The sequence below is a fragment of the Amblyomma maculatum genome, chromosome 8 (assembly GCF_055883805.1).
Source record: "Amblyomma maculatum isolate TAMU_Amacu chromosome 8, ASM5588380v1, whole genome shotgun sequence".
NCBI classification, from domain to species: Eukaryota; Metazoa; Arthropoda; class Arachnida; order Ixodida; family Ixodidae; genus Amblyomma; species Amblyomma maculatum.
The window spans coordinates 103,558,471-103,573,516 of NC_139351.1; the positions used below are offsets into that span (position 1 = coordinate 103,558,471).

Consider the following 15,046-nt stretch of genomic DNA (forward strand, 5'->3'; position numbering starts at 1 on the left):
GTGCCGCTCCTGGGCCCTCGTGCACAGGAGCGAGCGTAACAGGGCGCCTCTTCGAGCATCTAGACTTGCTGCATTATCCCTTCACCTAATAATTTTTTAAAGCTTTTTTTACCTCTCTCATTTTACTTGGAGATCGAAGCACATGCTACTTGAACAATCCCCGTTCTTATCGGCTTTCATAGCTTTTTTTTTTCTCTCCTACTCGGCAGTTGCAGGAATTTTCGCCATTCATAACACTTCGGCACTGTGAAGAGGATTTATATTATATAAAAGCAGTTGCGACAGTGCCTTTTATTTTATCTTCGTCGAAGTGACCTAGCAATTCTTGGTAATCCTGTGCTTCTAGACGATAAACGCCTTACACGTGCAGGTTCTTCTGAGGCAGGAAATTGGGGCAATAAAGATCTGACTATCCAGAGCTCTGTGCCGTTCTGGAAATCATTGATTGAGCCAAACATTTTTACTCGAGGATGATGCAACCAACCTGCCGCCATGTTCCTGATACTCAGGGCACAGTAAAGCTGGAATGAGTTACATAAACAGATTTACTTAGGACGTCATTGACTGCCGTGATCACAGCGAACCCCGTGCAACTTGATAGGGATATATTTTACCTTTATTGAAACCAAACTAAAGAATGGTGTGACACACACACACACACACACACACACACACACACACACACACACACACACACACACACACACACACACACACACACACACACACACACACACACACACACACACACACACACACACACACACACACTCACACACGTATACATATTTTTTTCTTCTACTTTGTGTTTACTTATCTTTCCCCCAAACAGGTTACATTACTAATGTCTGTGATTATCCAAGTAATAATGAATAATAAAAGTACAATCCTCAATGCTTCCCTTGGCCTCGCCGACTGTTGGCTTCTTTCCTATATATATATATATATATATATATATATATATGGCGTGTGGATACGGATAGCGTATCTTCCTGGGCGGTGCAGAAGCTGTCAACTATATGCGCAAGATGCTTCCTGTGGGGCCTCCTGTGTGGATGTGCCACAAACCATGGGCCTACTATTGGAGTGCGATGGCGATGTCATCGTCATCATCATCAGCCTGCACTTCGTGCTGCAGTGGGTATATTCCCATATTTCTCCCATATTCCCATATTCCCATATATTCCCATATATTCCATATATTTCATATATTTCATATATTCCATATATTCCATATATTCCCATATTCCCAAATATTCCCATATTTCTCCACTTAACCCGGTTCTGTGCTAGCTGCATCCACTTGACCCCTGCGAACTTCTTAACTTCATCCGCCCACATAACTTTCTGCCGCCCCCTGCTACGCTTTCCTTCCCTTGGAATCCAGTTTGTTACCCTGAGCGACCATCGGGTATCCTCTCTTCGCACTACATGTGCTGACCATGCCCATTTCTTGTTCTTATTTTCCACTAGAATGTCAATAACTTGAGGTATTTCTCTGACCCGCTCTGCACGCTTCCTATCTCAATATTACCACTACCATTTTCCGTTACATCGCCCCTTGCGTTGTCCTTAACTTACCTGTGTGGTAATCAGCATACGGTGACAGCTGCGCTAACTAGAAGAGGTTGTCCAGATTTCATAATACGCAATAAATGCAACAATAAGTTGTTTTAGACCACCTGGAATGGTGTACGACGAACTGTTCTGGCACAATTTCGAAGTGAATGCTGGGAAACTTTCAGCCATATGGAGTTCTGCCAGTGCTGAGTACATACAGACGAATGGAATATGTAAACCATCTCTTGAATGGTTTTGCCTTGGGTCACGGGTCGGTCTGAGCATGTCACGAAATTCTGTCGTTATCATACGAGTTCTTGATGACGCATTTTTCGGAACACCTGCGAAAACGTTACACACGCCGCCGTCCTTTTTCGTGATGGGGATAGTAAAGTTCTCGTCTTGAGAAGAAGGCTCAGTAAAGGCCCGGCATGTTCCCTCCGTGCAAACACGCTAGTGGGTGCACACACGCAACATGCGGTTTTGGCGCTGCACACAGACCTCGGCGGCGTTGGTAAGATGGTTCTCGTTGCTAGCGAATGGCACGGACGTATGTTTTTACATTTTATCGCTTCCCACTTCCTCAGAGTAGCCACGTAGTAGATAAAGCAGTCAGCTCAAAGGGGCCTCGTATCATCTATTGTCTGTCGCCGTGTGGCTGCAAGAGACTGTCGCGTTGGGCGATGAACGGAAATTCAGTTCTTCAGTTTCGTCCTGACACTGACCAAAGGTACGAATCAGGGAGGAACATATGAGAACGCTTAGGCACAGCGTAGCACGCCCTGCCCCCACATGCCCCTGTGGAACAGGAACCGTCCACTCCGACTAAATACAGAAAAAACGGAAATCTGAGTGTAAAATGGCGAACCTTGCTTGAGGCCGCGTCTTGTTCAAGAAAAAACTAGAATAGATGAAACTCACTGCTAACGTGAATGATGAAGAGATGTTTTCTTCAGACAGCCCTAGTGAGAGACCGACTGAGAGACCGACCGACCAACCGGACCGACCGACCGACCGACCGACCGACCGACCGACCGACCGACCGACCGACCGACCGACCGACCGACCGACCGACCGACCGACCGACCGACCGACCGACCGACCGACCGACCGACCGACCGACCGACCGACCGACCGACCGACCGACCGACCGACCGACCGGACCGACCGGACCGAACCGACCGATCGATCGACCGACCGAAGGTTATAATTTTTGGACTACCTGATTCAGGGAATGCTTAGCTTCTCGGCAACGCCTTATGTTCCAGCATCGGCAACTCGAAAAACGCGACACACACACAATTATAGCTTGACTCCTCAGTTCGCCAAACAAATTCCCAGCAGTCCTTTTTCAAAAACAATCTGGGAATGAAACTTACTACCCGAGGATGTTTTAACGTGTGATAATTTCAAAAAGGTCATTAAGAACATTTTTAACCATTGATAGTGACTTCTTGCCACTTATTTTTGACGAAGATGTACTGGAAGTATTTTTATCTCCATGCATGACTTTTAAAACATATGTGTATTTATGTAACTTGCCGTTATAAGTATGCAATGTAAACTTTCCTTGTATTTGACTTTTGTCCTTCCTGCTTGGACCAAAAAGGTCTGTAGTATCATGCAAATAAATAAAAAAATAAACGAACGAACGAACGAGCGAGCGAAAAAAATGCCAAAGACAAACAAGAGATAATTAGCTACTGTCCAGCCGACCAACTGATTAACAGTTTCAAATCACATAATGGGAGGGTTTCACCTAAACTCATGAAACACGGAGTGTATGTCTTGAAATCAGCCAACAGTGCCTCTGGAATTAAACTCCGCCACACTCATTCTACAGAAATAAGCTATGATAGCCAATTAGCCTAGCTTGCCATTCTCACTGCTTATCCCGCACTTCCGTTGCAAACCAACGTGACTATATTTTGCTGAATAACCCGGAATGACTCCAGCAACAGGCAAGTAATGTGCGCTGAAAGCATTACGTACAAAGATGTGGGAAAGGCAACGAAATTTATTTACACACTCGTCGGCCAAAAGATAGCGGGGCCCGCCTGTGCTTCCTCAGGCACAGAGTTTGGCGATGAGGCGCTATACAAACACTCTTCGGATGTTCCATTCGAGTATTGTAAGCAAAAAGGCTTGCCTCCAGGTTCTTCATGTATACGACAGAATAATGTCAGCAGGGACATATGGACAGGCTTGTCTGGACAATTTCATCCGGCTCCCTAGACAGAAAAAAAATGCAAACGAGATGAGAATTTTTTTTCAGTGTAGTTTTATTTTTGCAGGCTTTGCGTGACCGCGTGGCTTGCGAAATAACCGGTTTAGAGCACGAATGCTCTAAACAGGCAGTAGCGTTTGCGTTCACGCGTAATTGTTTAAAGTTTTTATCGCAGTTCATGCGCTCTTAGCATGCAAACATGGCGGCGCGCTTCCCGTTTCACCTGAAAAGCAATGCTCGCGGTTCCGATTGGCCAGTTCGGAACTACCGGCGTTTTCGCATTTTTCTATTACTGGCCTTGCTTCTTCAACAAAGTGAAAGTTGTGGTTCACCCCAGTTTTTCAGACAGAGTCGATTCTCTGAAGCGTTTAGGTCTAACGAAGCCTCCAGCTGCGCTGCAACCGTCTGCACCTGCTGGAAACGTAACTGCCGAGAATGCAAAAAGAATCAAACTTTAAGAATTTTCGCGGTCTTTTATGTATTTAAACAGTTCCAAATGTCAATACGTGAGGAGCGTTTTAAAGTCGACGCAGAGTCATGAAAAAATAGTACGTGAGCTGCTTCCGTTTCCGATTTTCTCCCATGACTTGCCTGTGTTCATTACAGTCCCTATGCTTGCTGCCATCGTTACATAACTAATCAAACGGTCGAGTGCTCGCTTGCGCGGCGTCGACGGCAGTAGAGATTAGAGAGATTTAGCATACCGTGATCCGCTGTCCGCACCCGTGACCCTCTACTGCTCGTGGTTCCTCTACAAGCTGAATGGTTCCGATGCGGCAGGTCTATATGCCGATATCCAGTATATGGCGCCATCTATTGGCATTAAAGTGATCTGGGCATGCGCAGTGGAACGCGCGGTGGCGGATCACGGTGTGCTTAATCTCTGTAATTAGCTTACCGTGATCCGCGATCCGCCCCCGTGACTCTCTACCGCGCGTGGGCGGGGCGCACAAGCCGATTGGTCCCGACGCGGCAGGTCTATATGTGCCGACATCCAGTATGCGGCGCCATCTATCGGCGTTAAGGGGTGTCTGGGCATGCGCAGTGGAACGCGCGGTGGCGGATCACGGTAGCGGATCGCGGATCACGGTAAGCTAAAACTCTCTAGTATGCGCGTTTCTGCGATGGGCGCGGGTGGCGCTATCCATACCACTGCTAAAAACTTCGCTATTTCGGTCAGCTGTGGCTGAAAACTACAAGGATTTAATTGAAAAGGAAAAGTGCCAAGAGGAGTTCACACGTGCAGCCACCGACAGATGTTCCTGGAATACTACTTAGAGAAATAAATTTGATTATTTTTTATTTATTATGCATTGTTTTACATGTCACGAAGCCCATTATAATACCCACACTGACAAGTAAGGTGCTTATAACTGCTCCGGAATGCGTGAAAAGACAACGGTGAAGTGAGCAATCCTTGCTTATAATGCGTCCGTAAACTTTTGACCGAGGCTGTACACTTATTGTTTTATCGATAACTCACCGTGTATAGCGCTGTGCCTCGGCAACAGTTGCGTGCTATGCACATTGCCTGCGTCACGTTGAGGGTCCTCGGGAGATACACCTCGAAGTAAAAAAAAAAAAGAAGAAAAAAAACAAGCAAAACGAAATTACGGGAGCAGCAGGGAATAGCAGTTGTATAGAAGTGTGAAACGGCGAAACTACGTACCAGTCGTAGGCATAGCTGAAGCTGAAGAGAAATAAATTCGTTGCGTCAGAAAAAGCAGGAGCGCGATACGGTAAAAAATTGCAAGAATAAACCAGCTACGAAGGGATGTACAACCGCTCAGCCTTTCCACTTGAACGTAATGTTTTCAGTGTTTCTTTTTCGCCTCTTATACGTGCGTCTCAGAAGAAAAAAAATATTTACGTCTTTGGTGTAATTCTGCTATGTGCGCAGGTACAATCGCAACACGCTTTGGTGCAAAACGCACCAACCATTCTGCGAAACGGGAAGATGCACTTTTAGATTCTTCTTACTCAAATTGAACCAGCTTGGGGAGCATAAAAAGGCAGTAGTTTGGAAATTAGGTCCACACATAGAATTAAACTGTCGTATTTTTTTTTATGAGGTGCGCATCTACTTTTACGAGCCAAACAAAACGAAAACAATTGCAAACTTCCAAGGAACAACAAGTATATGAAAGTGATTGGATTTATTTATAGATCCCACCTTGTCTCAGTAAACTGATGAGCCATTATCAGAACAATAAACACTAAAATGTACACCACTAAACGCTCATTTTTCTCGTCATTTTTGATCAAGCCAGTGATAATTGGATTAGTTGATTGGCTGCGCTTTGTCCTCAAATGTAAAATCCTAATCGAAATTCCTCCCTTTCTACAGCAAGTGGCAGTCACTCCAGAGAGGGAGTAGGGACCTAGCAGTTAGCGCTTTAGGCTTAGCGCTAAAAGACACCCATTCTTCATGTCAGCTCAAGTATCATTTTCCTAGATCTCCCATTAAGACTCTTAAGACACTCTACGTCACCAGAAGTCAAGTATCACGTGACCCTTTTCGGACGTCGACATTACCTCTCCCGGCTATTTCGATGTCTGATTGACTTCATCATCATCATCATCACCAGCCTGATCATACCTACTGCAGGGCGAAGGCCTCTCCCATATTTCTCCACTTAACCCGGTTCTGTGCTAGCTGCATCCACTTGACCCCTGCGAACTTCTTAACCCCATCCGCCCACCTAACTTTCTGCCGCCCCCTGCTACGTTTTCCTTCCCTTGGAATCCAGTTTGTTACCCTCAGCCACCATCAGTTATCCTCTCTTCGCACTACATGTCCTGCCCATGCCCATTTTTTCTTCTTAATTTCCACTAGAATGTCCGTAACTTGAGTTATTTCTCTGACCCACTCTGCGCGCTTTCTATCTCTTAACGTTACCCCTACCATTTTTCGTTCCATAGCCCTGATTGACTTAATTGGTTGTAATTATTTAACTAAGTAACCCACATCAGCCATTTTGTCACTTGCACACCTTTCCTTGGCGCTCTATCTGATATTACCACTCTTTTTTGGATATATCAATTAGTCCATCTTTTACAGCGCCGACAAGGTCAGGCCCACGCTAAACCCGCTTACATAGCCATACAATGCTTACGCATTAATATTGCCAGGAGGAGGAGAGGAGTAAAAAACTTTATTTAAATAAAAAAAAAAAAACATGTAAACACTTCCAGGAGGAGCTCTTAGTTCAGGAGCCCTCTGGCTGTTTGTTCCTTCTAGCTTAGCCCGCTCGACCAGCTGCGACTGATCTGCAGGTTGCGTGCCTAGAAGGGCAGCCTCCCAGGAAGAGGGGGTGGGGTGTTTGACTGGAGGAACGCGGATGGGATGTGGGCATTCCCATAAGTAATGGTAGATGGTGGGTGGGGTGGCGTTGCATGTGGTGCAGTATGGGGGGAAGTCCGTGGGCTGAAAGATGTGGGCAAATTGAGGAGATGGGAACGAGTGTGTCTGTGCTGTCGGTGTGATTGACAGAACGACAAAAGCATTTGCGGAGAGCAAGAGAGAATTTTTGCAGCCCACCATAAGGCCTTTGTATAGGGGTCTGCTTCAACAAGTGAAATATCGCCACCTCCCTGCCAACACACACACACACACACACACACACACACACACACACACACACACACACACACACACACACACACACACACACACACACACACACACACACACACACACACACACACACACACACACACACACACACACACACACACACACACACACACACGCACGCACGCACGCACGCACGCACGCACGCACGCACGCACACACGCACGCACGCACGCACGCACGCACGCACGCACGCACGCACGCACGCACGCACACACACACACACACACACACACACACACACACACACACACACACACACACACACACACACACACACACACACACACACACACACACACACACACACACACACACACACACACACACACACACACACATTTTTACGGCCTTACTATGTTGTCCGCTAGAGTCAAAACCAACGCGATGAAAAAACAGTCAATTTCCGCGTTCACAAAAAACAAAATGAAGCCACGAACCGTATCTCGGAAGTCATCTCTTGGACATGTGCAGCAGCGAGACTGAATATGGAAAGAAGAGAAACATTCTATAGACATTATTGAGTGAGTATCAGCCTTCATGTAAGGTAACGAGCCCGTGTACAAGTCTTCTCAGTACGCGTTACGGTATATAGCGACTACGTGTGAGAGTTGTAATTAGCTACCCAAACCAGTGCATGGATTTATGTAAAATATTTAAATTAAGGTTAACAATTAACAGGAACACAACGACTGTAGTTATCGATAGAAATGAATATCGCATAAGGTTCATCTGCAACAAACAGCCAAGGAAAATCTCTTAAACTACTCGTTACAGTTCTTTAATGGCAACAACGATGGCTGAGGTACGGCTTCCGAAAAAAAAAATAAAACAGCTCTTTTCAATAGCCGAAACCTACTCTTGTTCGAGCAGTCTACCTTTGTAGCCTCCTCTGCCAACGCGGCTCAGCCTTGATTATGATGTAATGACGCCCATTTATTGGACAGCACCAGGTCCTGTAGTTAGAATTGCCGCCAGGAATTAATAGAAAATGCAGGAGAACGGACACCGACACAGAAGAAACACGCACACAGACATGGACGATGCCGAACTGAAAAATGAATTATTCTAGACTCGCCCACCTTCTTTGCACTTCACTGCCTCTACCTGCAGCTAACTTATTCACTTCTTTTCCTGGTGAACAATGTGTCAGTACGCTTTCCGTATTCCTATTGAAGAATGAAATGGGCTTTCTACGCATACCGTCAGGACAACGAAGTGAAAGAAGTTAGCTGCAGGAAGATGCAGTGAAGCGCGAAGAAGATGGACGGGTCTAGAATAATTCACTTGTCAGTGCAGCATCGTGCCTGTCTCTGTGCGTGTTTCTTGTGTGTTGTTGTCTGCTTTGCTGCTTTTTCCGTCATGTTCGACCAATTATCTCAACGATCCAGCGTATTAATGTTCGATAGGGCTTATTGGTTGCCTCTGGGCCTTACAGCAGCTTAGTCGTCTTTTCTTTTTGCGCTGTTAGCACTGCTCGACGTGTTTGGTTGTGTAACACTGCATTACAGAAGGTGATGATGCACACCCGCCAAAAGAGCATCTTTTATATGGAGATGAGCTGCATGTATATTTCTTAGGGCGGTCTTCTTAACCATTTATTACACAAGGCTGTACTATGAGCGACAATTTGCAACCTGCAATCTTTGCTTGTCATTAAAATTTAGAATCGTTTGGTGTGCTTGACGTCCTCAGCTTTCTGGTTTGCAATTGACAAGCACTTGCTGGTGCAGATTCAATTGGTTTGGCATTACAATTTCTTAAACTGCTTTATAGTTCATATAATTCAGCGTTTTATTTTCTTATTGCCGTGAGCATGCGCAGTGTCTTACAAGCTTTCTGAAAGAAATCCGAGTTCGTGCACAAATTCTTACCTCGAAAAATTCTGCTTCAGACCTCAAGCAGAAATACGATATTCGACCTTGTGACGTCAGCTGTAAGACGAAACATTATGCACCACATTACAATGAATGTTGCTGTATCAGAATTCGAATTTTCGACCTAAATAATTTTTCCACAGAGTGTTTGGTCTTAGTCTTCAGGGGTTTAACGTCCCAAATCGACTCAGGCTATGAGAGACGTCGTAGTGGAGAGCTCCAGAAATTTAGACCACCTGGAGTTCTTTAACATGCACTGGCAACGCACAGCACACGGGCGCCTTGCTTTTCGCCTCCATCGAAAAGCGGCCGCCGCGGCCGGGATTCACATCCCGCATCCTTGGGCACAGTAGTCGAGCGCCCTAACCACTGCGCCACCACGGCTTTTTTTTTTCTTTCTTTATTATCTGCACCACCACGGCAGTGTACAGCAGTCTGTTTCCTTTCTTGTCGCAAGGCTTTCTTGTTGCTATGGGAAACACGTCATTGCTCACAGCTGTTTCTGCTAGAAAGAAGGCTAACTAAAACAGGGTAGTATTAGAAATGATGAGCTTCCGTTCGGTGTGTCTAATTTCGGAGCAATTGTGATGATAAAAAAAGAAATACCAAGAAAGGTCAGTGGTTCATGTAATGCCATTAAGGCTATGCGCAAAAAAGACAACACAAAAAACAGAGGCAACGACAGGACGAGCGCCTCTTGTTGGCAGGGACGACAACTCTAGTTGAGATTCATGTCAGTGGTTCCTAGTCATTTTTGTTGGCGGTACAAAAACGCGTGCTCAGAAAAATACAAGAGCACGTGTAATGTTTTGCACCGGCAGTGCTTGGCTGTTGCGAGACATATAAGCGCCTTTGTGCCATCTCTGTTTTCCTCTGGCCGCATCATCACATCATCCGCTGTTAGCTGCATCTGAGACATTCATCTATGGTCATAGGTGAAACATCTGAGTCCGATGTCATTTTTCATTCCCTATAACGTTCCAGACTGGAATGTCTTGAATTGCTCTTCGAATAAAGTCCGGAACCGCATCCCGTTCGGCAGCTGTAGGCAAAACAGTTGCGGAATCGGCCCTTCAGGGTAGATAGGGATGAACGGTTCTTAAGCGCTTTTGTGAGGGGCGAACAAAGCAGAGAAAAAACAAAGATAATAAAACTAAAGACAGAACCAAAGTCATTTCCTCGCCCAGAGCCGGCGGCCGCCGCGTGGAGGACATCTTGCAATCAGACGGCTTGTCAACAAACCCTGCTTGCATACGCATGTGACAAGCTACTCTTATAAACAGAAAGGGAGCGCCTTGAATACATTTACACTTTCGTACGGAAAGTCGACTCATGCTGTGATATGTTCGGGCCCCGCGAGACGCGTGAATATTCGAGCAGGCAAGCTTTGATTGCCTGACGGGAAGTCTCCGTCATTGACGTTAAGCAGGCGCGAAGGCTGGTTTGAATGTCGTCTATTGCTTGTTTTTACTCCCGAGACAAGCTTGAAAGAGAGGCAGCGGATGAACAAAACGCAGGATGCTAACCAAACTATGACATTAGTGGTATTTTTGGTTGCGTCACGTTATCAATGTTGCAAATAGTCTCCTGTGCATATCTGTAATTTAGGAGATCTTAAATCAATGACTGGAAGACATATAATTCTTTCTCTCGTTGCGAAGTAGTACAGTAGGACAAAGAAAAATGCGGCTATAAAGTGACGTACTACGTGAGCACTTCGGTTATCATTTGTAGTAGTGTATTTTTTTCTCAATCATGACACGTTTGTGGCAGAAAAAAACCAGGCGTGTAGGGTATTCTACGAACTTCCGGAAGAAACGTACTGTAGTCGTTGCATATGATTATTCAGATTTCTTTGTCATAGGTATCCAACTGTTTGCGTCACCCAATTGATTTGTAGCCTACCGGTTGCATTTCTAAGCACATTCCTTCCATGACCACTACTCTCTGGGCAACTGAGCATTTATTATATGCATTATCGCAGATGTGACCGCTTAGACTTTCTGCCATATTTACGTACATCAGTGTGCATGCATTTCATAGTAGTGAAAGAAAGTTGGATGTGTAATTTAGGTCTGGTTTACCACCCTCTCTCCGGGGAAACGAATAAAAAGACGGAGAGAGAGACAACACGTCGCCAACATAAAATCGTTCCCGCCCATGAATTGAATGACAACGGCACCTTTAAGACCCAGCTATCCCGAACTGGGGCGCGAACAGCCACTTTTTTTATAGATGACAGAGTCTCATTCAAGCTACAGCTAAATATGTATATATGATGAAGTGTGCTGTAATGGGGAACTAGCTGAAAAGAGTTGCGAAATGGATGCTCACCTTGAAAAAGATGGAAGCAACCAGATGTGGTGAGACAACAATAGTGACGATGAGGGCCAGAGAGCAGCTTGGCGACATTCCTCGGAAGAGTATTTCATTTGCCTGCGAGAAGCGTAGAATATTGGAGCACTAAGTCATACCGGCACGCGTGTCACTATTCACCTGTTCTGGAGTTTCGATTCATCCATTGACGTGTCAGCTAGCAGCGGCTCCAAAACAAAATGAAGTATAGCGCGTCCTTACTTACACTTGTTTCTAATTTATAGGCAACGCAATCTGCAATACGCTATTATGATGAAATTTTGCTAGTAAACTGGAAGGCAGCACGAATGTACACTGCAAGAACGCGCCAGCTACAGAACAGTTGTTTTATTATTTACACTGTTTCAGTATTTGCACTGCAGCCCACAGGACACACTGATTAAACGATTCTACGCAAATGACGCAATAAACCAGCATGCCGTACAAAAACAAACAAACTGGTGTATACACGCACCGCCCACAGTGCACTGAGTACGTTTTTGCATGTCGGCGATGCCTGCTATTAGTTATATCCCTTCACAAGGCTTAACCAATTGACCAATAAAGATCCGACCAGCGACCGACACAACCGATACCCAACTGACATCTCCAGGCCAACAAATCAAAAAGCAACTAGGCCTAATTTATGCCTTAGACAAGCCATCATGCAACTTTCGGCTCCAATGCAGATATCCTCGAAACATACTCGCAAGGCACATCCAGGTTTCTCCTGCGAACAAGCTTCGTTTCATGTCAATGCCGAAAAATCGTTGAAGAAGCGAGAAGCTGACGAGTCGCCCGGAGCGACGGCAATGAGTTTCTCTCTGAAGCCTCAAATCTTTTCCAGCGCGGAGAGAAAGTGTAACGCATTTTCGGGACGCACGACATGGCCGACAGCTGGGCAAATTCGTGCAGCGTCTAAGTGGCTCGCCAACGTCAAGCAGCCTTTTCGGTGGCACGCGAGCAAGCCTTTAGATCCGTGTCTCTGCTCTGAGGCGACAGGTGATGTTCACACTGGCGATCTTGTGACGCCGAGTGAATCCATTCAAAGCTCTAAAACCATGAGAACACGAGCACGGTAAAAAAAAAAAAGAAAAAGAGCGCAACAATGAAGAAGGCTACAGCTCAAGCAACGCACGAGTAGGAAGGGTGTTTATGAACCACATTTTGTCGGACTGGATTTTCGTGTCATGTCGAAATGCACAGATGGTGTCTGAAGTTATGACAGCTGTAGCATTACGAAACAGGAAGAGAACAGGAGGTGGATTGAAGAAAAGCAGCGCGAAAGAAAGTGGACGTTAAACACACAAAGACAGCACCAGCGCCCGTGCTTTATTTATGTGTGTTCCTTAGTCCCCGTTCTTTCGCGCTGCTTTTTCATTAACAAACTAGCCAAGATGAAAGTCATGGTTGAAACGAAAAGAGGTTGAGAATGAAGCGCAAATTAACGATGACCTTGTTGAAATCAAGAAATGGAATAGGAATGGATTGGGCAGATAATGCACGAACGGGATACGGTGACGGAGAGCATTTCAGGAGTAGGCGACTGTTACATGAGGCGGCAAAAAGTTAGACGAGAAAAAGGGTTAAAGAGATTTGCAGATACGAAATTGTTCCAGCGGTTGCACGCCGAGGTGAATCAACAGTTGTTAGAAATGCCTTTGTTATAGTATGTACGCAGCGTGTAAGATGTGAGGGGCTATGATGATGTACGTTCCAGCCTAACTCCTAAAGGTGAAGCAAGAATTCGTAGTTGTCCTGAGTTGTCCTCATGTGAGGAGGTGGAAAGAAGAGACGCAGCAATGGCGACATCGCATAACTGCTTCTTTCGGTGGAGTCATGAACCGGGCCTCTAGATGAATAATGCAGGATTTCAATTAAAAAAAAAAAGAAAAAAAGTCTAAGGAGTCCAAGGACGATCGCGATGCTCTCTCATGCAAAATTTGAGCGCAGGAACTTAAAACTCTTGTTGCTATACACTGAGGCAAAAAATTTGAGAGATGCTTTATATATGTACGCGCAGGTACAGAACACTATATTTTTCAGGAGCCAAAAGAAATTTCTCTTCATCTGAGAAATTAGCTTTAGCTCGCGATTCTCTTGTGGCTTCTGGCTTTCTATCACTCGATTATAGCGGAAACGCACCGACGACCATGTGGCTGAAGCACCGAATGGGCGCGTAAAGGCTCTGCTTAAAAAACAAACAAAAAGCTGTTCAGTAATCAAAGATATCTGCTGCATTTATATCTATCGCAGAAAATCTAGGCGTGCTTAGCAGAAACCTTCTTTGCCACTGTCCGCGGCTGGGTGCAACTACACACTTCCTGAGGGCGAAAATGAGAGCTCACGTTTGCTTCTTCGAACTGCGTACGCGTATGCGAGCTGCAACAAGGGTGATAATCGCTCATAAATGGGCTGCATGTCTCCTAATGTGACTCAATAATTCGGGGTTCAGACGCGCTAAAATAGCCGGCCAAGGTAAAACGGAGGTGAAAGCTTGCATTGTACATTTAGAAAGTGTGCAAATGCTACCCGTCGAATTTTATTTAGAAGTTCACAACTGACACTATTCTTAATGCTTTTTCGATGCAGGCATGCATGCAGGCATAAATAGCGAGACAAGGTCCAACGGAGGTTCAAGCTTGCGTTCCACAATTAAAAAATATGCAAATTATACCCGTTAGCTTCCATTTCAAAGGTCACAGCTGACACTTATACCTAAAGCCTTCAAGCAAATGACTATTAGACCCCGGAAAGCTGTTTAATATATTAGATAGATGCCGCTAGTAGAATTAGTCCATGGTGTAAATTTTAGAGCGCGGCTCCTTGGCGCCCGATCTTGTACTTAGCGCCGCCGTCGCCGTCGGCGTTCTCCCTCGTAACCAGCTCCCGCAGCCTGGGCAGCGCGCGCTCCTTCCCCCTTTTACGTCACTGGTCGGAAGGTCTTCTTTGAGAGGAATCTGTGTTTTGGTTTCTTGACATGCACTCAACTGAAGCAAATTCAATAAAACCGGCGACAATATTCAGTTTTATGAGCATCCTTTCTCTCTCGATAACGTGGGGACACAAAGCGCATTGCTACATAGTATTATGAATGTGAAGCAACGTGCATAGTTCACATGTATGGGTTCTATTGCGCATGTTGCAGCATGACCACATCTTCGCATTGTCGTCACCCGCATTAAAGTGTACGCGTTTAACCCCGACACCTTCCAACTCTACCACGTACCAAATTGTGGGTAAAGCTGGGCCTCTCCTACAGCTACACTCCTGCCCAACAATGGTCGCCTCTGGAGGCCACGTTAAACACACGTGATAGCTTCAACTCACCGACTTGAGACGGGTGCCCGAATCTAAATCTCCTGTGATTGAAAAATCGACCAATCAATCAAT

General features: G+C 45.6%; 1 protein-coding gene across 1 annotated transcript in view; it reads right to left on the reverse strand.

Moving 5' to 3' along the window:
* Positions 1-4,093: 4,093 nt before the first annotated feature.
* Positions 4,094-15,046, reverse strand: part of LOC146182062 (uncharacterized) — a 161,551-nt gene continuing 150,598 nt past the window's right edge. Inside the window, exons 3-8 of the mRNA XM_084575887.1 lie at positions 11,633-11,734; positions 9,296-9,355; positions 7,862-7,903; positions 5,457-5,477; positions 5,271-5,351; positions 4,094-4,213 (exon numbers count right to left, since the gene is read on the reverse strand). Of these exons, the coding sequence (XP_084432013.1) occupies positions 4,094-4,213; positions 5,271-5,351; positions 5,457-5,477; positions 7,862-7,903; positions 9,296-9,355; positions 11,633-11,710 (402 nt within the window). The 5' untranslated portion in view covers positions 11,711-11,734. The remainder of the gene's footprint in view (positions 4,214-5,270; positions 5,352-5,456; positions 5,478-7,861; positions 7,904-9,295; positions 9,356-11,632; positions 11,735-15,046) is intronic.